At 38.6% G+C, this 25,326-nt stretch overlaps 1 protein-coding gene across 2 annotated transcripts in view; it reads left to right on the top strand.

Moving 5' to 3' along the window:
* NKD1 (NKD inhibitor of WNT signaling pathway 1) overlaps nt 1–24,818 on the top strand; it is a 108,858-nt gene extending 84,040 nt beyond the window's left edge. Inside the window, exons 5-10 of one of the 2 annotated variants that reach the window (XM_032121816.1) lie at nt 4,324–4,430; nt 6,972–7,067; nt 15,347–15,494; nt 16,507–16,591; nt 20,359–20,489; nt 21,235–24,818. In XM_032121816.1, the coding sequence (XP_031977707.1) occupies nt 4,324–4,430; nt 6,972–7,067; nt 15,347–15,494; nt 16,507–16,591; nt 20,359–20,489; nt 21,235–21,809 (1,142 nt within the window). In that variant the 3' untranslated portion in view covers nt 21,810–24,818. The remainder of the gene's footprint in view (nt 1–4,323; nt 4,431–6,971; nt 7,068–15,346; nt 15,495–16,506; nt 16,592–20,358; nt 20,490–21,234) is intronic. The other variant, XM_032121817.1, reaches the window with a different exon arrangement.
* Nucleotides 24,819–25,326: the final 508 nt, after the last annotated feature.

The following is a 25,326-nucleotide window of genomic DNA, read 5'->3' as shown; positions in this document are numbered from 1 at the left end:
ACCTGAGTAAGGGTGAATGTTTAAATAGTCACTTTTCCACCTGAGTGCAGCTCTATTTTGGTGTTTTCTTTTTTCTCCCTTATTGTTAGATGCACGATGGAGGCAAGAGAAAAATTTTTTTTTCTGCCTGAAGCTTAGTATTCTAACCTCATTCAATACACAGCGCAGCAATCAGTTTACCTCATTTCTGGGATATTTTGGTGATTCCTAAGGAGCATTTTGAATTATTACCCCCTTTCCTTAGGAATGAAAAAAAACTGAAAAAAAGACTTAATTCTTCTGGGATGAGTCTTAATATCTTTAAACTGGTGTTCATTCTCTTGCTCTTTTCCTCCCCCTCTTCAATTATAAGCAATTGGGTGGTAGTAATTAACAACTGTAGGGAGAAACATCTGCTAGTACACTTAAGCCAGTCAGTTTGTTTTTTGTGAAAGAATGGTATTTCACAATTTTTCCAAGTTAATATTTTTCCTTTATTGTCTTTCCAATTTCAAATATTGTCCAGACGCATTTTTATAGTGTCTTAAGGTTATAGAAGTGAATACAAGACCATTAATAATGAACAAGAAAAGAACATAATAAAGAAAACATATGCAATATTTCAACTCATGAAACATTCTGTTAGGGAACATTGTTTTTGAGAGCATATGGTTATTCCCATGAGAAGCAATACATATACTTTTTTTCCCTTCAGTTGTGGATTCCCACAACAAGGGTATATTTCTCTGTGTATTTTTCTGTGTAGCATGTTCTTTTTGTCAGGACTTGTTGTCTGAGCAGGGAAGTAAGTGTTTTTGTGTGTAGACCTATTTCTGATGGCCTAGACTTTGGAAACTCAAGTCTATTAATTCTCCACACTCCTTTGAGATAACTATCTTGTCTAGTCTAGTTTAATATCATTGGCAGAGCTGAAAGGAAGTTCACATTGTGAATGTATCTGAACCTTGGCATGTGGCTCACTGGTGGATCTCTGTTTACAGGCTGCCAGTTTTAACTGTCCAAAGCAGACATTCTCATTTTATTTATAAGTAGGCTCTGCATGTGTTTGTATCCCTCATGAAACTGAGCACGTCAATAGTCAAAACTAAGTATAGCAGCAAGATACCTAACACTTCTCCTTCTCTTAGACAAAACAGTATGTATTTTTAAATGTTCAATGAGTTTGGATAAGACACATGGGAATATATGCACAGACACATTATTTGATCTCTTGTAAATACTATTTTAGTATCTCCATATTGCCCTTTAAAGTTTCCTCAGTTAGATTTCATTTTTCTTTGCTGAACAAAGCTTGACATCAGGATGAGATCACCAGATTTTCCCATTTCATTTGAGCTCCAAAACGAGTAACTGATTTCAAAGGATAATTCCCTGGAGCAGCAAGGCCAGTAAGTTCTTCAGATCAAAGGTCAGTGAAGCTCAAAGAGGATAATTTCTGGCATACAGCATTTAAACCCTCCCAAGGAGTGTACTGCAAGATGTATCCCCTCCTTCCCCAATAGTTGAACCCTTGTTTTTTGAGAAGACTAATTTGTCAGTGCACATTTTTTCCTCTGTTACATGAATTATACATTAAAGCGAAAGCTTCCTATCTGAACACACAAACTGTACATCCAGAAAGGTTGTTAACCGTGCCAGGGGAAGGGCTGCTCCTGAAAGCAGAAGGTAACTCTGTGCTGTTCCTCTCTGAAGTGCCTGGTGTGGACTGGGGAACTCTGGTGCTCTATGCACATGCTAGTGGCTTTTAGCACAGTGTAGGAGCATGGTGGGGGAAAGGAGGAAGTGCTCTCTAAGACACTTTGTTTTGATAGAAAACCCAACAAAGAGCACTGTGGCAGGGAATAATCATCTTGTGCAGGATCTGCCTCACAGTGCTATGCCTAATGCAGTCTGCCATGCCATTGTCATTTGGGATGCTGACCCTCAACAGATAAAAGACCACTGTAGAAGTCTTTTGGCCATCATGTACTTTTAAACATTTAAAAGAATGTGTGATAACAGGAGTGAATTTTTTTTTTTCCAAATAGTGGTTCACTGTCCCAGTGAAGCTAGTGGTCATACCAGCCCACCTTTCATTTATTTCATATTCCCTAGAGCAAGATTGTGAGGGATTGCAAAAGCCTCTTTTACAGAAGTTTCTGTCAGGTAATAACTGTGAATGTGAAGAACCAATCACTGGTAGAGATGAGGCACTGAAAATCTAGGGGTGTGCCTGAAGAACCACTATCAGTGTAACTTGTTATGAAGGCCCAGGTTACCTTTTCATTTCTTGTTGATGTTAGAATGAAACAACAAAGCTGGACTAAAGTAGACAAACAAATGTTGTCTTTTGTTGTATGGGAATCTTTTTGTGGCCTTAGCTTTGAACTTCCAGTAATGCTGAGTTGTATTTACGGGCAAAGTGAGTATAAAGCAAATGGCACTCTGTCAGATATACTTCAAAGTATATATTGGAAATAATACTTATTTTAATACCTGTCTTATGTATGATAAACACTCTACAAAAACCTCCTAAGAAACAGTCCCTGCTTTCCAATAACAACAGGTTAATAGAATCAGGGAAGAAACTGCTGTGAAGCACCTTTGTCTTCCTTTGTCTGACCTTCCTACTTAGCTTATGTTTGGTCTAAGGAATGTTAACATGACTTGGAGTAGAAATCAAAGTATATCAACATGTCAGTATGTGTATAATAAACACCATTGTGTTGGTATAATGCAGATTACACATGTGTTTGTGTTGGGAAGCTGGTATTAGTATAACATCAAAACCACCAGTCCATATCAAAGTCAGGAAATTCCCAAGGTCAGGATTTCTACTCCATTCCTCTTCTTTACTGCATATCCATCTTGTATAGCATACCACAGTTTTGAAAACAAACAAACAAAAGTAATACAATAATTTTAAATTTAAACAAATAAATGAGACTATGATATGTATTTCAGTGTGACAATGTGAGTGTTGTGACAGAATTCTGGAATTTCTGGGAGTATGAAGCTATGGTAATGGGAATTGTGGGAGTTTTTTGTGGGGGGTTTTGTTGTTGTTGTTGGGTTAGTTTTTTGAAGCTTATTTTTCTAGTTTAAATATGAAAGAAAGTCCTGGAAAATGGCTAATAGAGTATCTTAATTTCTAGCATGGTAGTGACTTGCTTTCCTAGAAGAATGGTTGGGAGGCAGCTCAGCAGTGTGGAACACCAGGAGAGGCACTAAACCCAGTTTAAAACAGGTCACCCTGAACTGGAGGGGATCATGTCACCTTTTCTGTAAGGAATGCAACTTGATTGAACTGGCACTTAATGAGATGCTACTTACAAAGGCATCCCCAAGAAACAGTTCCTAAATAGCATTAGGATAAAGGCTTTGGGTAAATGCAAATGCTGCAGTGCAAGAGAAGAAAATGCTGGCTTTAGGACCCCGTGTTCTTGCAATACTTGATTTTGGGGAGTTGGAAGGATTGTTGCTATATGTAATGGAGTATGGGCATAATGTTGGCTGAGGTGTGTGGATGTGTAAAAAATCATGTCTAAAAGTCTCAGAGTAGGGTTAAAAAGTCTGTGTATATTTTCATAATGCTAATGAAGATAGAATTAGTTTTCTTCAGATGCAGGATTTCATCATGTGCAAGACTGAATGCCCCTGCAGAAGCCAAAGGAACAGCTATAAGTTCTAGGCATTTGTCTTTTAATCCACATGAGAAGCATGTATCTTTCTGTTACATATATGATATATGTTATGTTGTGATAGATATTAATATTGATGCTCTTTATGAGTGCTCTTGATTTATGCAAGTGCCTGATGTTTTAACTTGAAACTTGAGTAAAATATGCTATTTCATGCATTGAAAAAAGGCAACTAATCTTTTTGGCAGGTAGTGTTACCTTCTTGGAAGGTACTAAGCTTTGCGTGTGTTTGAAGAGTGAAACTGGAACAGAATGAGGACTTTATTTCAACTTCATTACTTCACTCACTGCTGGTGAATGTGATAGGTTTTTGCAATATGTCAGAAACTTTCAATATTTTGCAAATCATTCAACTTATTTGCAGTAACATTTCTGCTGTTTTATATTCTCCTAATACTGTGTTTGAACTTCCTGTGACTCTAGTGATGTTTGTAGGAGAGGCTGTGTACCAAAAGCCGTTGGTAGATTGTCTGCTGAAATTATCCCAGATGTGTAGTGAACACAAAAGCAAATCAAGTATAATGATCCTCTCATACAAGTTTGCTGATATCAATTTCACCCTAAATATAAAGACAGGTTTGCAAATATGAGACTGCTTTGACATTTCCTTATAAGCATTTTTTCTTAAATATGCTTTTCGCAGTGGCTTTGCCTCCAGAGAAGACAGATGGAGTTTGCAGTGGAGATGAAAAGAAAGCAGAAAAAGAAAGTGACACACGCACGAGTTCCAAGAAGCAGCTGAAATTTGAAGTAAGTCCTTTGCATTTTAAAGTTTCACTGTACTGACATAATTATGGTAGAAAAATAACCTGTGGACCAAATAGTGTCATCTGATGCATGTTTATTGCTCCCAATGTTTGTAATGGGTATGGGAGGCAACAGAACTGGCACAAATCAGTGCCTTACTATTGGTGCTCCTTAGGAGGTGATTTGTGACATTTATTTCCAGGTTTGGAGAGAATCAAATGGTGATTATTTCTCTGCAGGGTCTGAAATGTATAGTAAGAAGCTTTCAGTTTAATCCTTTATATGTTATGCCAGCTACCATATTATCAAATCTTTAGATTGAGTTTCATGGACTATTGCACTTGGGTAAATCTACGTGATGTAAAGGATGCTTGTAAAAGCTTCTGAAATGATTGGTCTTCTGTGCCCAGGTCTCCAAAGTGAAATAATCCTGACCTGCTACACAGGAAATCCATCTGATCACATGGAAGGAGGAGAAGGAGGGTGATGAGTCCTATGGGCTATTTTGTTGTAGACTTACAAACATCATATAACTGCCAGACATCGTGTGTAGTTGGGAGATTTTGTTTCTGTAGGGAGTCTTTTCATAAATATGAGTATGGAAGCATGCAGTCATCCAGCTAGTGGGTTGTCTGTCTTGGTGAGGAGGAAGATATTCTGGTACCAGCAAGAAACAGCACAAATATTCATCTCTGCACTTCAGCAGGTATGGCAAACTTCTGCCTTTCAGTGCTGTCAGGCTCCCTAAGTAATGAGCTTTGTGTTTCTTCAATTGCTGTTTAAAAGACACCTTGCAGCATGGCTTGAGTGTTCTTTTCCTTCTCAGCCTTCTCAATCCGGTACAATTTATTCAATTTATTTTTTATTGTTTTAAAGCAGATTAGGGGGAGGTAGGTTTCCCATGGGTAGTCCAGGTATTGCTTGTGTGCCTTCTGGGGGGAGGTGAATGTTCCTTTTTTTTTTTTTTTTATTGCACAGCTATAACTCTTTTTCTAGGCACATTTTACATTCTACCTTGAGTAGCAGACATTTGCAGACAGGAAAGGCATGATAAATTGCAATTAACAGTGCCTTGACATTTGAATGTTGGAGGACACCTGTCAACATGGTTGGTGCCAGAGTAGCTGGAGCTCCACTGTACCAGCAAAGTCTGCGTTTGTTCCCAAGTAGTTCTTGGCATGCCATAAAGGTTAGCAGTTGGTTCTAGGCACTGTGACTAATGCAGGGAAGGTTTCCACGGCTCTTAACTAAGCAGAGCACATCCTCACATAAAGATGTTATGGTAGGCAGTGTGAGACAGGGAAGTATTAATATGTGGCAAGAAACCAAGTATTGAATTTTTTTTCCCTTGTTCTACAAATGGAAGTTTTCCAGCAATGTAAGCTGGGAGCTAAGAGACTGGTAAATGCTTCAAAGGTGTAAAAGAATCAGAAACGCCTGTGTTGCGACAAGAGGTCTAAATCTGAGGTGAAAGTGATTTGGCTTTTAAAGGTGCCGGGAATGTTTATGTAATACGAAACTGTGTTTCCACAGTGGAGTGTGGGGCACTTGGCAGCTCTCAGCCGGGCTTGTTACAACTGAGAGGAAGGCTGCCTTTGAACTCGGCAGGGGACGGGGTACCCGTAACTGCTGTAGGGAATTGGTTTCAAGTCAGAAGATCAACCAGGTATTTTGAGGTCTATCATGCTGGAGCTATTTGGAGCTGTTTATTTTACTTGCATCCAGTGCCTTTCATTTTAATTGCACTGTAACTTCTCTGTTTTCCCTTTTTGTGGCTCTGGATAATTCTGATTGCACAGACCTTGAGAGACAGCAAATGATTTGCACCCAGGTGTCAGTCGAAGTGCATCCTTTGTTCTTGATTTTGGTTTGGGGATTTATTTCCCCTTAAACAAATTGATTCTTTCAGGCTTTCCACAGATCACACTCTCACTAATAGAAACATAGTTAAAACAAGAAGCAGGCAATCCAGGTTGTCCACCAGGTTGTTCTTGCCAGTTCCAAGGCAGGCTCCATTTCAGGAGCTTCAGTGGCTTGATGTTGTACTGCACTAACTCTGACAACCTTTGCCTGTCAAATATCTGTGTCGAGGACAGGTCTCTCTGGTGGGGATTTGTGTCCATACCACATTAATCCTTACTCCTGGCCCTGTGGTGTGCCACCTCATTTTGCAAGTCTGCTTCTGTTGTCTTCCTCTTCCTGAGTTAAGCATAGTTTTCCTTCTCACTTTTTAGTGGGGTGTTTTACTACATTTCAAGAGCTTCAGGGAGTAGTTTTCTTGTACCTTTTCCTGTTTTCTACAATGCAGTAGAAAGCATGTTGTGAATTCCCTGAGGTGTATCCCAGAGAGTTAGGAGTGTTATATGACTGTGATGGGACCTCTTTGTTGTGGTGGACAGAGGCCTCTCCGGGACATATCCTGAAAGTTTCCTCCCACAGGGGAGGGACGAAGGAAGAAAGCAAGCAGCCTCCTTCTACAGAGAGTCTCCTCTGCAAACAGGCCTTTTGCTTTAGGTAATCAGCTGCTCTTTGCATGTTTCTTAGGAATTGCAATGTGATGTGTCTGTAGAGGAAGATAACAGGCAAGAATGGACCTTCACACTGTATGACTTTGATAACAACGGAAGAGTCACACGTGAGGTAAGCAAAGTACAGCTGCCCCTTTATGTGCAGCGCTTGCTAACAAGAGAAGTGTTTTATAACAGGAACATTTTTTCTACTATGAAGTAGAGGTGTCCTGCCAACTTAAATAGCAGTTTCCATGGACCCTTCTCTCCTATAAACAATCCCACCAGTAGTTCACTGTTTTCAGATGTACTGTACCATTTTTTAAGCTGGTTGTTGTTTAATACCTGAGATTAGCCTTTAAAAAATAGTACTGGCATTTGAGGAGGAAAAATATCTGAAACAACTGAACAGCTAAACACATTGTCAAAATAAACCCCTGCAAATGTATATTGTTCTGGCTTCTCTCCTGCTTTTCAGAGTTAAGCTAACTAAATAGCAAGGTTGCTTGCTGACGTTCTTTCCAATAGTACTAACTATACTTTTCTATTGTTTTCATGAATATTGGGCTGATCTCTGCCTTTTCCCTCCAAGTATAAATAACACTGATGATGTTCTCTGGAGGACCATAAAGAATGGCTGTTAAAGCATACCTGTGTGTATTTTTTATCATCAGGATGTCTTCAAGTCACATTTCATGTGCAAATGAGAAGCCAAATAAGAGGATGTATAGATTAGGATATAGTCTTTTTTGAGAACTATTTCTGCCTGAATTGAATAACACTTCTTCTAGAAGAATGTCTTTTACTTGGGATTTACTGCCGTGTGCTGTCATTGATTTTTGTGATGTGTGTTTACTGGCTCCCATGCCTTTAGATAATCAACTGAAAATCAAAGGCTTTTTCTCACTTAGATCTAATGCTGGTGCCTGTGACAATTGCTAAAACTGACTGAAAGCAATAGGGCAAATACTGAAAGTGTAGTGGCCTTAGACACCAACTGAGGGCAGATTTTTTTCCTGTAAGCCTGAAGCAAATTTCTTTTGACATTGCCAAATGTGGTGGTTGTTCAGGGTTTTTAACATGTATTTGAACATCATTACAAGGTTGTTTTTATTGTCGCTACTCTGATAGTGCGTTGAATAGTGAAGTGAAATCTGTGCCACTCATGCACGAGAACAAGCAGATGAAAAGTTGCTGGCCAAGTCCAGAGTTTCAGATAGGGAGATAGAGAGAGGGAGGGCAAGAAAAGGAGGGGTGAGGTGAGGAAGTAGTGTTGTATTTGTTAATGTTTGTGGAATAGAGACTAGAAGAATGAAATAACTTGCTTGAAGTCTCACAAGAACCTAGTGGCAGATTGAACCCAGGTCTTTCAAAACCCAAGGCTAAGTCTTCATTACAAGATTATCATGACTCTCAAAAATAGGGGAAAAACACGCAAACCCCAAACCCACACACATGGGTGTCTTTTACATTCAGGCATGGAATTCCCATTAATGTCAGTGGGAGTTCCATGTGCTGAACATAACGAGAATATGCTTTCAAGTGTGTATACAATAATTATTTGTGATTATGTGGTACACCAAAGAGCTTAATTTGACTGTACTTTGAGAATATGTTACAGCCAAATTCTATCTCTCCCTGCTACAAGAGCAGACTACAGCTTAACTGAAACCAAATCTGTGCAGGGATTGAATATTATACTACTCTGAGGTCTGGAGGTTGCTACATTCAGGCTTGAACCTGTGCCAAAAAAAATTCTTTCAACCAAGGGACCAAATAGTTTGATAATTTTCAGCTCTTTACATGTGACCAAAGATAGAAACAAGCAGTATACACCATTGCAAATCTTCCCATTTATGTCACACACTTCTTCTGCAAACTGTTCCAGGACCATTTGTATAAGCCATCTTCTTGGTTATCTTCTGTTGAATCCAGGTGCAATTTATGATGGTTTTTTTTGAGCAACAATGACTATCAATAGCAGCTCATAGATAATCCTGGCCACAAAAGAGGAATTTTAGTCTCTTAATATGACATAGAAATCCTTGTTCTCCTGGCCCCTGGGAGCTGGGTAGACAAAGTGTGCCTGATACTGTCCTTTGCTAAGCAACTCTGCTCCTGTTCCAGCAAATGACTTAACGAGGGGGAACATTAAACATTTGAATAGTTTCAATTAAAATGAATAAGAGACATGTTTTCAGTTAAAAGTATGTGAAGTACATTGCTGGATCAGGGACAGAATGGGCAGTCTGAGGAAGAGGCTGATCTGTACCAGTGCCCTTTAGTGAGCTGATGAAAATGCATTCAGAAACAGTCAGCTTTTCTTAACAAAGGTCCAGCATTCTGGTGAGAAAAGCTTAATATGAACCTTTTCTCCTTCTTGGAAAATTTCCCTTTAATGTCTCCTGGATTTATAGCTGGATTTAACAGAGAGACGAAATTTTTTAAGTTAAGTTTTTTTACCTGTAGACCTGGAGGTGCCTTACAAAAAGAAGTCAGTAGTATTATTCTTGCTTTTCACCACGTTGTAAAAGTGAGACACCGGAAAAGAAGTGGCATGCCCACCCACATCCATTTCATTTGATTCAAAATCATTGTGTTTAAAACATTATACCTCATGTCCAGAGAGTTTCCACAGGAATCCACGGTGTTAAATTAAGTTTGTAAGACACACAGGTGGGGAGCAATTTTACTAATGGACTGAATGGGTTTTTTTCATTCAAATGTTTAAAAATTGTAAATAAGCTGTGTATTTAGTTGATACAACTTCCCTTGGGTTTTACAGAATGACAGATCATCGCAAAAGCATTCAAATTCCATCTTAGTGAAATTTCTTCTGGATCTTAACAACATCTTCAGAACTTAATGCTGCTTTGATTTCCTCCTAGAATCTGTATGACTTATTCTGTAGTCTTTATAATTAGAAATTCATATCTAGTCAGGCTTCTTGAAGAGATACACCCATTATGAGAGCATAAATATTGGGATGGCAAATTATAAATTAGCATTACTGCATGTTACTAAACTTCTGCTTTTTCTGTCATAAGGATGTCTGGTTTTCCGTCCTTTTTGGTTTAGTGAGAGATAACTTCTCCTGTTCTAATATGTGTATTACAAAACTTGGCTAATAATGTTTCCCTTCATTCCATAAGCCATAAGAGGACAATTCATTATGTACAGCAGGCCTTTTTAGAACTGACAGCTGCGCTGTAATTATCTTCACACGAATATTTGTAATTGGACTTGAAACTTGGATAATTGAACTAATGTGTTTTGATCCATGAGGTTTTATATTGAGCTCTCTGAATGTAATTATACTTCATAAACACAAGCTTGTTTTTTGGTTTTTTTTTATCATTTCTTCCTTGTAAAATTGAGTTTCTTTGCTGAGCGGCTGCACAGGAATAAGCACACAAGAAAGTTCCTTGTCAGGACAAAAAAAAAAAAAAAAAGGGGAATTTCTTCTAGAGTAGCTTTTGAGCAGATGGCAAGTGAAGCTCCTTTCACGTTCCAAATAAGAATGATTCAAAAATGTATGTGATCAAACAGAGCTGATGTTGCAATAAAAACATCCTGCTGTATGTAGAAATCAAACTACAAACAAAGTACAAATGAGACATTTGTATTTATCTTTTTCCAAGGGAAAGGTAATGAACTGATATTGATGTTTCTCTTCATGCATTTTTAATGCTAAAAATGTTCTTTGTGTCTTACATTAAATACCCAATTTTTCCTCTTATGTTTCCTTTGTGACTTGTTCTTTCCCTTTTTAGATTTTTTTACTCCTGTGCTCTGATGAATAAAAAGGTTTGAGGTTATATCTGCATTCAGAACTCAGTCATTGACTTCTGGAAGGATATTGGCTTTTTTGGGGCAACCATTTATCCACCTGACCCTTATCTTGAAATTTGTTGGTTTTCACTGTGTTTGTCAGCATTGTACTAACTCAGGACATAGAACAATTAAACCAATGGATAGAGGAGCAGTGCCCATCTGTGGCCATAATTTCAGCCATTAGAAATGGTGGCTTCATGTCAGGTAGAAATATTAAGAGAAAATATAACTTTCTCTTTTGGTTTTAAGGGGGGGTCGAAGAATTCTCTCTCAGGCAAGCTACAAAGACTCAAACTGAATCTTTTCTTTCAGTGTTATTAAACTCTTGGTTTTGGGGGTGTTTTGTGGTTTATTTTTTTTATTTGAGGGAGGCTAGTAGTTTAGCATTTTTTGGGGGTTGTTTGTTGGTTGGAGTTTTTTAGGTACAAATATCCCATTCTGTTAAATTAATTCTAATGGAAAAGCCTATTAGTGGCTTCTACAAAAATCTCTAATTTGCTAACTAGCCTTGGGATGATAAGCTATGCTAATAGCTTATTAACTGGGAAAAATAAGGTCATCCCTGTACCACTAATATTCCTTAAAAATAGAAAATAGTACCTGGATAAGGACTTTCTTGGTCTCACATAAGTTCTGGAAGGAATGAGGAATACTTCAGTGCTCTCGTTCTTTTTTCAGACCCATTGGTTTCTCTGAATGTTCTAAATTACTGTTAATCTCCTACTGGAGATCCAAAAAAGTATTCTGCAGATACATGTGTGAGTGCAGCATACATGTGTGGGCTTAACTGTTTGCTTTTTAATATTTTGAATGGAAATATCTCTGGCAATCTATTAAATTTTCTCTTCTTAATATACTTTGTTGCCTTGGCTGCTTGATAAAAAAGGATGGGGTTTTCACCCTGGAAAAACCAACCGTGGTGTTCAATAAGCAAAAGACAAATCTGGGTATGGCATGTGCTGGCTGTTTGGATACTACTCAACGAGCATTTGTTTTCCTCTCTGTGGAAATATATCTTAGTTTCAGTTTTTGTACTTGATTAAACTAGAGATTCCAGCAGAATTCTGCATACCAGAAGCCCCTCAGAAGTTAGTCATGCAGCATACTTCCCCTCTAAATATAATCCATTTGCTATAAAGGAGAGAAATATTTTTGTTTGTTTGTTCTTGTTTCCCTTTACCCATTTAAGATAGTAGTCTAAAACTCCACTTTCTGTGGGGGAGGTGCAAGCAGTCTAAATCAAAACAGTTGCAAAATCACATGACTTTCAAAACTCATAATTCATTGTGCGGAAAAGTTCGGTTCTTTCGTAGGTGGGCTCTGAGTCATGTTGGTTGATGTATCAGACAAGAGGAACATTTAACTAGGTTTAGTTCTTGATCTTTGATGCTAAATTTCTTTAGCATGGTGACATGCAGAAGCTGGTGTGTAGAAGGTAAAGCTGTCTCAATGGATGCAGGCAATGTTCAGTGGGACAGCTTTCAAGAGAAATGTCTGGTGGCAGGCTACGGGAAAATAAAAATACTTTTGGGGGTAAATATACATGTAACTATAAAATATAGAGTAACATATCTTAATGGTCTATTGCTACCAATTTGACAAGAAACCATTACCGTATTAGCTGCCAAACAGGGCTGTGAGAAGGCAGTTTTAGTCACAGTTCAAACCTTTTTGACAAAGACCATTCCCTGTAGATCAGCACCTCAGAAATTCATATGTTGTAATTGTGAAGCAACAGGAGGCTCAAGCTGCCTTGTAGCTGGTACCTACTCAGCCAGGACTGGTGCATGAGACAGAACGACCCAAGCAGCCTTGTTTGACCAAATCAGAGCTGTCAATTTGCTGAAATTGCCAACCCCAAATTAGGACCACAAGTAAATGAATCCTATAATAAAAATGTTGTTGTCAGTATTTAAAAGATCAGCATAAGCACTAAATGGTTGCTCATGGCTATCCCTAACCTCGATCTTGGTATGCATCCAGTGTGACAACCACGTTCCTCCAGTGCCAGAATGCAGAGCTGTTCAGAACACCATGGAGGAGGCTGCCTGTTAAGCACATAACAAAATGCAAAGGCAGCAGTGTGTAAGTCCACAAGGGTCCTGAGTCCTCTGTGCAGTCATTTCACAGCCTGGGCATTAATTTGGGTTAATTCGGGCCTGTTTGGCTGAGAGATATAACTTGTTCTGCTGTGATGTGCATGTGCACATATTTGTGACTTGCCAAGTATGTGTCACACAAATGCCACATTTGGCCTTCCCTGACAGCCTTTGGGAGTACTTTTTGAACTGCTGAGTCAAGCAGCTTGTTGAGAAAGACCCTCACAGAACACAAGGTGCAGATTGTCAGCCAGTTAGCAAGTTAGACCTCAACCCTGAAAAAAAATCATGTAAAAGGACAGCGGGGGATTTTTTATCTTTGGTTATTGAAGCTGAAATAGACTAGATGTTCGAACATCTGAATTTACAAATATCTGGCATAGCTGAAAAAAGGAAGGGCAGATTATTGTGAATGAAAAAGTTGATAATAACCTCTTGATAGCAGCCTTGTGTGGAAAGATGACATGTTGGCTAACCAACATGTCCAGGAATGTATGGGAAAAGCTCCATTTACCCAAGTGCTGAGTGTATGGAGCCCAGTTAAGGATAAATACTGTGCTTAAGTATTCTGCTGAAGGAGAAGGTTTGGCTTATCAAAGTATAGGATTATAGCACAGTGCTCCTAGAACATGACTTACGAAGGGTGTATAAAACAACGGATATGGCTTTTTGTCTGTTTATGTGCTTGCTTGGATTTGTCCTCTTAGAGGAAATGAAAATCCGGCTCTTCAAGCTGACTGCTGGATGTGGCTCTGTCTATTTAGAGGTCTGGTTATGTTTCAAATTAGGGAGGAAGCGTGAGAAGGGAGATGTGTTAAAGAGCTGTGAGGTGTCCGCCAGATTGACACAGAGCATTCTGACCCACACTCAAGCTTTAGATGGTGATTGTCAAGAGCATGGAAAGCAGCTACTGACATGGTGGTTATATCCCATATAGACTTCTGCAGCCATGAGAGAAAAAATATCAGTTGAAAAATAATCGAGACACTGCAAATTCTGCTGTCTTTTTATGACTATATTGTCTTGAACTTACAAGTCTGGAGAAATTCCCCTGAGTGCAGAAAAGTTAGAGAGGTTACATGTTAAGATAAAGTCTGGACCCCCTAGGATTTAGTTATTCTTTCTTCCTATTGAGCTGAAAAATCATCTACTGTAATATCATCAGTCCTGGCCATAAGGTCAGTATTTCCCTAAATTCTGTGTGAGTAGAAATTAGTATTTCTGTGTCATCTTTAAAGCTGGTTCCATAATGAGGACTGTGTGGTGTGTTGATAAGTATTGGGCCCCATTAGGGCATACTAAACTTTGAGCTGCCCTTGTTACAGGTGTGACCCCTGAGCAAGGGAAAAGTTGTAGAGGTTTTGAATTTTTATAGACCTGACTCTTAATCCTGAGAACCAGTTATACTTAGCAAAAGATGATTTCGATATTTCCTTTGTGCTTGCAGGCATCTGGAAAGAGCTTAGATACTAGGATAGATCAAGGAAAAGGAAGGCCAGCATGGAGAAATTCTCAGATATGCATTCAATGGGCTCTTTACAGCCTACAATGATCAGAATGCTTTGGCCTTAGGTTGGTGCCCAAGATCAGTTGGGTAAAATCCCTTTGAGGAAGAGCTGTGAGCCAAGAGATCCTCTTTTCATCCTGGCAATTTAAGGTAGTACCCTGTTTGAGCCTGGCTGGATTAAATCAGCCTGAGAGACCTTTGAGTATCACCAGCTACTAAACAGTGTTCCTCCTGTTTGAAACGATTGGCTTGTTAAAATTGTCTGCTGTTCTTTCCAATATAGGCAGACATGTAAGCCTTTGTTCACATCCCATTGCCTTCAAAGAGATCTGTGAAGAAGGTTCTGTAATAGACTGGATAATATTTTCAGTTAAAAATGTGTGTTTAGAACTGGTTGAATTTTACAAAATAAGCTAGACCCCAAAACACAGATGGTAGGGTGACATTCAGACAGACATCATTGGTTTCCAAACCTGAGGTTTACAGTTCTGCCACTTCTCCTACTGGTTTTCCTCTAGATAATCAACCATTTAATTATCCCAAGGAAAAAAACCAAACAAACCAAAAAAAACTCCCAAACAAATAGGAAGACTGTAATGTCCAAGATTTTCTTCAATTGCTGTATTTCTTTTGGCCATGTGAACTCAATTTTTAGTGGAGTATGAATGATTATCCCTGGGTTCTGTGTAAATCAAAGAAAAGAAAGAACACCATTTTGCTGAATCAGAGCTTGGGAAACCTGAATATCTTTGTGGTGTTGTTAGTGTTTTGGTCTGCTTTGCCCCAATTCATAATTCCTCTTGGTGAAGATTGTAACGCTCTGTGCAAGTTGAACTCTTCTAAATTCAGTGACTTCTGAGGATACATCAGCATTTAATAGTCCCAAGTCCAAAACAATTGTAAGCATCAAAGCTGAAGGTTTCATGCCATTTTCACAGTACTGTGTTCTTTTGTGTTTCAATCCAACTCTAGGATATTACCAGCTTGCTTCATACCATCTATGAGGTAGTTGATGCATCAGTAAACCATTCTCCTAGTTCCAGCAAAACTCTGCGAGTGAAACTTACTGTGGCACCAGATGGCAGCCAGAAGAAAAAGAGTATCTTGTTGAATCATACTGGTAAGGATGTGCAATCACCCATTGGAAAAAGTACAGAAAACTCCCAGAGTCCCTTGAAAACCCATCTCTATATTTTGTTAATACAAATACATATATACTTAAAGGCAAATAATTATGTGGGTATATTAAACCCCATGAACCTGCTTTATGATCTTGGTTGTAAAATTACCTGCCCTCTTTCAGTGTCTCATTAGCAAATGAGGGTTCCCTCTCCTGATGGATTGCTTCTTTTGGAAGCGGCAATAACCCACATGTTGTGTAATTGTCTTTATGCACTGCAAGGCAGATCTAAGGCCTTTTTGACCACTTTGTCTCTGCTGATACTACAGCTCTTGGTTTGTGTGGAAGCAGGTGTAGGGGTATAAAATGTTTCTTGCCAGTGCATAGCTACCGCTGCTGCTGGGTAAAAATAAACAATTAAGCATAAGCAAACTCGAAGAATCTATGCATAAAAATTGCACGTTTTTCTGTGCTGGCAGAGTCTGCCATTATAAAATGCTCATACCATGATGGCTTATCCAACTTATCTTCACTGTAATGATAGTTGTATCAGAATAATTACTTCAGTAGATAGAGTAGTACTAAATTGAAATACTTAAAAGTATTTAAAATAATACTTCAGTAGAAAACATAGGCATCAGGTCTAAAAGGACAGCCTGGTTACCTCAGTTTTAATAAAACACTCACTCCCTCAAGAGCAGACACAAGCAAATTCCCACTGCTGGGAAGCTACATGATGCATTAGTACAGCAGTGAATTGCCAGCTACTGAGCCTGTCAGTGTGAGTGTGGCTCCACTTGGGCTGCCACATGGAGTGCAGCCTAACCCTACAGTCGAGGTTACATCTGACTACAATCTGTCATGCGGGCAAAAGCACATTTGAGAAGGTTCCATGAAATGATACATCCCATCCTGATCTACTGGCACCAACAAACGTATTTGCAATGTAGATTGTTACTTATGCTGATCAGCAAGGGCAGTGATGTGACAATAATGTGCTTTCTCTTGGCAGATTTGCAGAGTGCCAGGCACAGAGCTGAAAACAAAGCTAATGAAGAAGCAAGAAGCTCTGAGAAGAAGCAGAGGGCTTCTCTCAGGTAAGGGGAATTGAACCCTGACTCCTAGCAGCCACTGGGTAGCTCTGAGGAAACCTCAACCGCTGATTTCTTTCTTGCCTGTTTTATTTTTAAAAATTATTTTAAAATACAGGAATTACAGGAGTTTTCATTGTGGACTTATGAGCAGATTCCATAGCTGGATATATACATTAAAACAAAAAAAAAAAAAAGAAAAAAATCCTGACATTTTCTTCTTCTATGAGCTCTTTGGAGGATCTGAATTGTCTTTTTAGATGCTGTGTGCAGATAAGGGAGGTTAATAGCACAGCCTTTTGGCTAAAAGTGTCCTAAAACCTTTTCATCTCCTTAGTGGCCAGCTCCTGCCTTTCTCTATCCTCCTTCCAGCCCATCTTTTTCACTCATAACTCAAACAGTGCCAAGCTTTATATGGTCTAACTTGGTTACCAGTTCATAACCTGACCAGAGTGCTAACAGGTCATCTTCATGTATATTTGGTATACTTTAACATTTTATGTTTCATACTAAGGCAGAGGGAAGTGTTTGCTGAAATGTTACAGTAATGACATTGACTCATTAGTTGTGTTTGTTTCTTCAGCTGCAAATTTAAAAAAGAAAAAAACAACAAACTTTTGGCTTCCCTTGGATTTAGAGATATTTGTCTGAATACATAACAAATTTATCAGGACAAGGAGCATTCAGTCTTATTAAAACTGACAAGAGAACAGTACCTCCCTTTTTTGGATGGAGAAAAAATGCTAGTGAGTTATCCCAGTGAGCAAATCCCAGTACAGTCAAATTTCAGATTAAAAGAAGAATAAAATTAGTATTAATCTTGTGTCAGCAACTCTGTACAAAATCTTCTATGAACTGAAGAATACTCTGTGGTTTTACTTGCTGGCCTAGATGTGGTGTGCAGATTCCCTCTGCCCATTAGCAAAGTTTTGCCCTGTGTGAATTCAATAGACTGTTTTTGTTTGATAATCTAGTGCAAAAATCCCCTTTCAGTTTGAAGTCCCCCTCTTATCCACCTTAAAGTCCAGGCTCTGCAAATGTAGTGTTTTTATGAACAGCATGCACTTCCAGTTAAATCCACAGTCATAGAAGCATCAAATGTTGGGACAAAATATTTATCCTTCTCCTCCCTTTGGTGAGTGACTTCATAGAACAAATCTGTATCTTGAGCTGAGTAGATCAGCATCAGTTTTTGTTGCATCCCACTAAAAAATGTAGACAGGATGAAGAGAGTGCTGTTCACACTGTGTGTTTCAGGGATGTTCGTGCACTCTGGCCAAGCTGACAGCCCTCAGGAAAGCTCAGATCAGAATCTCGTGATATTAATGCAGTTGCTTTCCCTTTGAAAGCAGCAATGAGGACTTGTGAGAAGTGCACACATCTCACATGTTCAGTCACTTAGGAATTCTAGGCAAGATGTGATTCGTATTCAAGATAAAATGGATAGAAATGTTTTTATCCTGAAGGCTGGGAGATAGATGGGTTAGATTTTTCATTTGCTGGAAGCTACAGGCAGGAGTTTTCACCTGTAGGGCTAATATGAGTATCAAGATAAGTAGCTAGATTCATGGCTAGATAGCCTGGTTCTCCCTGGCTGACTTAAACCCTGTGTTCTCAGTGAGTGAGGCTTTCAGGAGATGTCCCTGCATTTTTCTGCCCTGTGCTCTGTCACTGCTCTACTCCCCTTTCCTGCTATATTGCTGTGTGCTTCGTGCCATCAGGATGACACATCAGCCTGGGAATTTTAGAAAGGACTTCCATACACTCCACAAACACTTCAGCAGATGCCATTTTTATTAAAACCAAAACTAAACCAAGCCCAAACCCAGTAACAACACTGTATTTTTACACAGTCCTTGAGGCATGGTTGATGCCTGCCTCTGTCTTCCCATGTGTTTGCAGGATAGCATTGTGGGGCTGGATGCCAGACACTTCAGTTCTCAGAAGTACTTGAAGTTCTCTTTGACAGTGGAGCACATCTCTCATCAGTGTATAATTGCTTCACTGTGTATATTTGCATGAATATTGTTGAACGTCATCTTGCATGTAAGAAAGTTATTAGAATGTAGGGCTGTGGCAGTACTGGCATCATTTTTGTTCTCTGTCTTGATGAGAGATTGAATTTATTACAGTAACAAAATAACAGGTTCCCTGTTAACTTCATTTCCAACAGACAGTGCTCTATACAGTGTTGCTTAATTGTGTTGGATTAAATTCAATGATATTTCTTCCTGGGTTAACTGTGCATTGTCTCCAGCACATGTGTGCAAGTCCCAGTGGTTTCTGAAGGTGATTCATGCCTGGCAACTGCAGTTAGGCAAGTTCTAGCCCTAGAGATCTTTTATGTTGACATGCTAAAGTGTAACAACCTGTAAAGGTGTGTCTGAGATAGGAAAGGTACTGAGCCGGCAAGGTATCCAAAAAATTAAGAATATCTGGACATCTGGACATTCCCCTTTTTTTTTTTTTTTTTTTTTTTTTTTTTTTTTTTTTTTTTTTTTGAGAGTACCCCATGTCACTTCTGGAGTTCAAAGCTGACTCAGAGTCTTTAAACCTTACCTGCTTTCCAGACAAACTCTCCTCCATTCAGGAGACTCTACCTCTATCAGAGTAGAGCAAAAATGATCTTCCAGGTAGGTCAAGTCTTCTGACTTTTGTCAGAGGAACTTCAGACCTGTGTCTGACAGAGACACAAGGGGACTCAGTTCTGTAATGTCCCTGAACAGTACAAGCTAGACCAGGAAAGCCATTTGTGCCAAAGCTCGATGGGATCAGCAGCCTCTGGAAACTTGGAAATGTGTTAATAGACTAAAAGCAGAGTATTGGGCACCATACAGTACAGATCCCATATTTAGCAACTGGTGTAGCATACAAGGCCAAATTCTGGTGTTAAGTTGACATCAGTGCACTTGCACAGAGAAATAGAAAAGCCAGTCTCGTGGTCTTGGAGACTGAACTGACTGAATGAATGTCAGGCAGCAACTTAGTCAAGAGTTTTCTGCTTATCCTGCTTGTTATATTGAAAATATTGTTCATATTTGCAGACTTCCATTTAAATTGCTGAATTAAATTGTTTGGCATATTGGGCTACAATACTGTAAACTTCTGCCTGAATTTTTTCTGCCTCATAAATGAATGGTATTTCAGATATTTATTCTCAGGAAATAGTTCTGCTATAAATAAAATTGCAAAGCTGAGCAGGAAAAGGAGTTGAGATTCTAAAGCCAGCATCTGATCTGACCTTATTAATTATATTTTGGAAAGCAGCAGTTACCTCTGATTGTCCTACCAACACCTTCTCTTCCCAGGCTCTCTCTAGTTACTACACCTGTGCTGTTGCCTGTCTGTCTGAAGCAGGAACACATGAACATTTATCTGGATTACCCCAGCACTTCCCCACAGTGGTGGGAATGGTCGTGAATCAAACAGCAGATTTTCTTTGGCATGTCCAAATTGGAGAATCAGTTGAATGATTTGGCCCTAAGACAGAAAGTTATAAATGCTAGAAGTGGTTTTATTTGCTTTTGCACGTGTGATGCAATTTGAAAGCCTCCTTTGCTTTGTAACATTGTGGTTGATTTATGTGATGAGAAGGAACAGTCAGTTCAGGCCTATCGACTTAGCAAATCTGGTCATCCAGAATTTCAAGCATTTGTTGTTTCTTTGTGAGCAGCTCCTGTCACTTCAAAGGGTCCATTAGTTGTTGGTTTGCAGATGGTGATAACAACTTTAAAGAAGTTGTGCTGAATTGTAATTTTGCTTCCTGCTGACAGATACCACCAGAGTGAGAACAACCCAGAGCAAAGTGGGTGCTATCGTCATTGTGTTGATGAGAACATTGAAAGGAGAAACCACTATTTGGATCTTGCAGGAATAGAGAACTACACATCAAAGTTTGGGCCAGGTAATTTATGTTGTAACATCATAATCTTTTCTTTCTTCAGTTTCACGTTCCGTATCAGGGACAGTGAATTGTGAAGCTGTGTGATTTGCGTGTAGTGACTTAGGAATAGGACTGTGAGTACTGCAAGATAATTACTGGTGAAGGTGGCATCACAACAGAGTGGCTAATGTGCTGCAAGGCTGCTTTGATGTACTTGTTTGTGTAGCTAAACTTGGAGCTGAGCCTAGGAGAACAATCTTTACATCTAAATTATTAAGTTTAGTCTGCGGGTGAGGCAAGGACTGACTTTTGGATGTTGGAGCTTGTTCCCAAGATGATACCAGCATATATTTTATACTCACTACTGACCCAAAAATAGGAGAATGTGTGTTCATACCTGGAATTTTGGATTCAGTCCCTAAATTAAAGAGATTTGGATTTCCTTCATTTCCCTGCCCTCTGCCAGGATTTTACTATTCCCCTCACAGTTAATTTGATGACCAAGAGTTGGGAACATAAAGATTTTTATACATACACACACATGCTCACACATGCACACATTCACTCTTCTCTAGGTATGTATTCATATTTGTGTGTGTATTATTTACTGGCCAGAATTATTAAATGTAATTAAACTAGACAGCTATAATTGCATTCACTTCCTTAGGAAAAATTTGTTCTGCCGATAATGCTATCCCTGCCAACTGCATGCTACTAATTAAAACTTTGAAATACTAGATGACTAACTCAGCTCGTTATTTCCTAGGATCTCCTCCAGCAGCTCAAAAACAGGACCCACCAGGCAGAATTGTGAATCAAACTAGATCCCGTTCTCATGAGCCTGAAACCTTCCATGTTCACCATAGGAAATCTCAAGTGGTGGATCCAAACCACATCAATCTGGCTGAAAGTTCGTATGCCAAGATTGCAGAAATCCAACAGAGGCTTCGGAACCAGGACTCAAACAAGCACTTTGTGAGGTCTCCCAAAGCCCAGGGTAAAAATGTCGCCCCTGTGCATCCTGGAAGGGCAGTTAGAAATAAACCTTTTCAAGGGGTGTCCTTGCCCATGGCTTCCCCAAGTGCACGGGTGGGCCAGAACCTCCCGTACCTTCCCTTGCAATCCCAACAGATCCACAAGAAGCATAAGCAGAGGGCAAAGGAGAATCACCAAATGTGCAAAACCTTCCAGTCTCCAGGGACAGTTGTGGAAAAGGAACATGTGAGAGACCTGCCCACAGTCATTTTATATGAAGGCCAAGTGGGACAAATGATACAAAGACATGAGCACCACCACCACCACGAGCACCACCACCACTACCACCACTTCTACCAGACATAGAAGAGATCCCACCAACATCCTCCAAGAATCATCCCAAATGAAGGAAATGAGTTCTTGTGATACCAGAACTAAGGCATTACTATGATTAATATGATCATTACTCCATTAATATTCAGCTAGCATATATTTTAGAGGTTATATGGAACTCTTGAAACTCACCCTATTTATATGTTGTGGAACCGCATAGCTTACTCAAACACCTTGTGGATTTTTTTTTTTTAAGTGGCTTGTAAAACAGCAAACAGCCATAGCTTTTTGAGCTGTGATTTAATACAGGTCGTCAACGCACTTCTGTAAAAGTACTACTTCCATTGTACTCAGAAAGATACTTCAAACAGTCTTGCAGACATCTAGCTTTCCACTCTGCTGTACGTCGGCTGATCGCACACAAGCCTTTCATCAGGGGAGCAATGTTCGAAGGGTTGGACTCCAGAGATACTCAGATAATGGAAAATACAAACAGCTGCTACCTCTAGTATTATTCAGATTTTATTTTCTTTTTATTGATTGTAATGTGCTACAGGGGGGAAATTTAATATACTGTGTTCATGTAGCCTGTTTGTGTTCACATCCTTTCAAATCATCTTAATTACAAGGAAATATTAGCTAAACTTGTCAACAGGGCTACATTTGTACAACTTACACTTTATTTTCTTGGAGATTCTTCACTGACAAAAGTACAGTCTGTTATATACTGGGTAATATTTAAATATACTTCTTTTATTTTTGGTTTTTCTCTTGCTTATTCTCCACTCTGTTTGGGGTAACCATTTGAAAAGAGGAGGATGTGAAATGGGGTTTTCCAAAGCATCACTAGATTTTAGTACTTGGGCTATAACTATCATTCATGGGGGTTTGAGAAGGAGAGGGGTTCATGGAGGGGCGGGGGGGTGGGATTTGTTTTGTTTAAATCCACAGTTCTTTGTTTTGAGAAAGAATTGAGGAAAATATACTTTCTCACTTTAAATGTTGGCAATATATATAAAATATAAATATAAATATATATATATAAATATGCGCACTCTCAGGTACATTTTGTTGTGTTTTAGAAATCTGTGGTTTGAATATTAACATTATATTTGTTTTTTCCACAACAGTGATTTTTTAGAAACATATGCCATGGCATTTTCTTGGTGCCTCTGATTTAAATTCCCAAGCACCTATCAATTTGTGCTTCTCCTATTTTAGAGACGTGTATAAAAAATATCATTCACAATCATTCTGGATTCTTCTACTTTTTCCATGTCAAAGGGCTTCCATTCCATGAAGGAGAATCAGACCACACTCACAAGACCTTAATGGCTGCTGAGAAATTTGAAGGTCAAAAGAAAATTGGAAAAGTGAAAAAAAAAAAAAAAAAAGAAAAAAAGAAGGGTTAGTACATTCACGTTTTGCTTTCTGTGGAGCCCAGATTTATAATAGATTCAGTTGGGGTTTGTACAGATCACCATTTTGCAGGTAGAAAGTGACTGGAAAACACCTACATTTCTTTTGGAACATGAAAGTAGAGAACTCCTACATCAAAACATAAATGTTCTATAAATGTATTTGCTTTTGGTTTTAATTATTTTTAATGTTGTGGTATTTTGTCAATAGTATATATTGTAAAATGTAACTATCCGACGTTGTTATAAGCCCTTTATGATTAGGGTATTTTTTGTTTTCTGACTAGAGTTTTGATCAGTCCAAAATGGGGTATTACCTTACTGCTGACCAGTTTTAGAGGGATATTGTCCTTTCTAAGAACACAGAGACATCACCTTGTAAAGAACAGTGGGAAGCCTTGCCTTCTTGTGGAATTGGAATAGAATCACTGCTTAATGGTAATTAGGTCCATCTCTTGTCTCCCTGGATCAGCAGACGTTTAGACTTATTGTCCCCTTTAAAAAATCTGGTTTATTATATTTTAATTTTTTTAGCTGTCAACAGCGTGTTCTGTAAAATCTAACAAAATGTTTTTAAAATGTGTTTGATCTGTGTGACAACTATACTGTTCTGTTTATTTTAAAATTCCTAAAGTCCAAAAATATTTATATGCAGAATTTTCTGTGTTGAAAATATGAAAAGGCCACGAATTTGGTTAGTTACCACTGAGTTGTTCTAGTCTAAGCCTTTTTTGCTGCTTGTGTATCATTCTTTTTCAATGTATATATAATTATGGACTGCAAAAAAAAAAAAGGCATTTATATGTCTAGTAGAAGGAATAAGCTTATTTATATTATAGTGTTAAAAAAGTCTGATGTATTCAAGTGACATTATACCGCATGCAAACACACAGTGTACATTCCATCTAAGAAGGGATGCCATGCTATTTGTTTTGAAGAAGTAATTAAAGCTGTTCTCTTTTCAGTGGAGCATATGCCAGAAAGACTGAGAGGTGGAAATTGTTCTTAGTCAATTTTTTTTAATGCAGATTGTTCCTGAAAACCAGAAAACATTCTGGAAAACTCAAGTGCTTTCAGAACTGTGGGATTTTCCAAGAAAGGGCAGCAAAGGGGTAAAAATGCTCCTTCACCCAAAGGTATTTTGCTGGAAAAGAAAACAGCACCACTACCAAAATCCCATCTGACTGAGAAGTGTGCAGTACTGGCTGTGCCAGGTGAACTCTGACATGGAACATGACTGACCATTGGTTACAGCTGGGCATTGATTTATTTTGGCTTATTATATTTGGACATTCAAAAGACAGATTCTGCCTTGCTCAGAGTCTGTGAAACACGTTTTAATAACATGGCATCCCCTTACAAAAACTTTACACCAGCCATGTATGAATATACAGTATCTAAATACTGTGTTGCAGTTGTGTTATGTGCATTATAAGTGTGAATAACATGTAGCACAGTTTCTTTTCACAGAACCTTAAATTTCCGTATCTTTTAAATATGTTTGCTTTTCAGTATTTTGTATAGTAAATATAGATGGTTTTGACTAAATGCTTTATTTATTTAACAGCAAAAACTGTGCCAAGAGAACCCCCTGTTAATTAAAGTTTTACTAGTTCAGAAAGTACATTTCTTTCTTCTTCTTGTGGATTTCAGGGGCCTATTGCAATTGCTGTCAGTGCTTGCAGATCCCACTGATGAAAGAGCTTGCATTAACATTTTTGGGAACAGGATCAGGAAATTACGTATGGACTGGGTATGCTTTGGTCTAATATTTAAGCTATCAAGTTTAAAAGGTAAATTTCTTATCCCCTGCTGTTGGACCTGTGTTGAGTAACTGATATTTCATCTTGCTATTAACTCTGAAAATTTTCCTTAAAAAAAAATTGTTTTAAGTTCTTCAAAACTGTAGCTGAATCAAAATTTGAAAGAGTTTAGTTTCTGGTTAAACAAAACATTTTATTCCCAAAGAAAAAATATCAAAGTTGAGTATATTGTTAATATTGAAAAGTAAAATGGAGTGGTATTAAGTAAGTTCAGATGAAAACTCCAAACTTTTCACTTACTTTTTCTGTTTTTACACAAGGAAGTTCAGCAAAATGAAGTCAATCCTGAAGTTTGCACTATTTGCTGAA

The sequence above is a fragment of the Corvus moneduloides genome, chromosome 12 (assembly GCF_009650955.1).
Source record: "Corvus moneduloides isolate bCorMon1 chromosome 12, bCorMon1.pri, whole genome shotgun sequence".
Classification (NCBI taxonomy): Eukaryota; Metazoa; Chordata; class Aves; order Passeriformes; family Corvidae; genus Corvus; species Corvus moneduloides.
The sequence above is the reverse complement of the archived record's forward strand: the minus strand, read 5'-3'. Positions and strand labels throughout refer to the sequence as shown.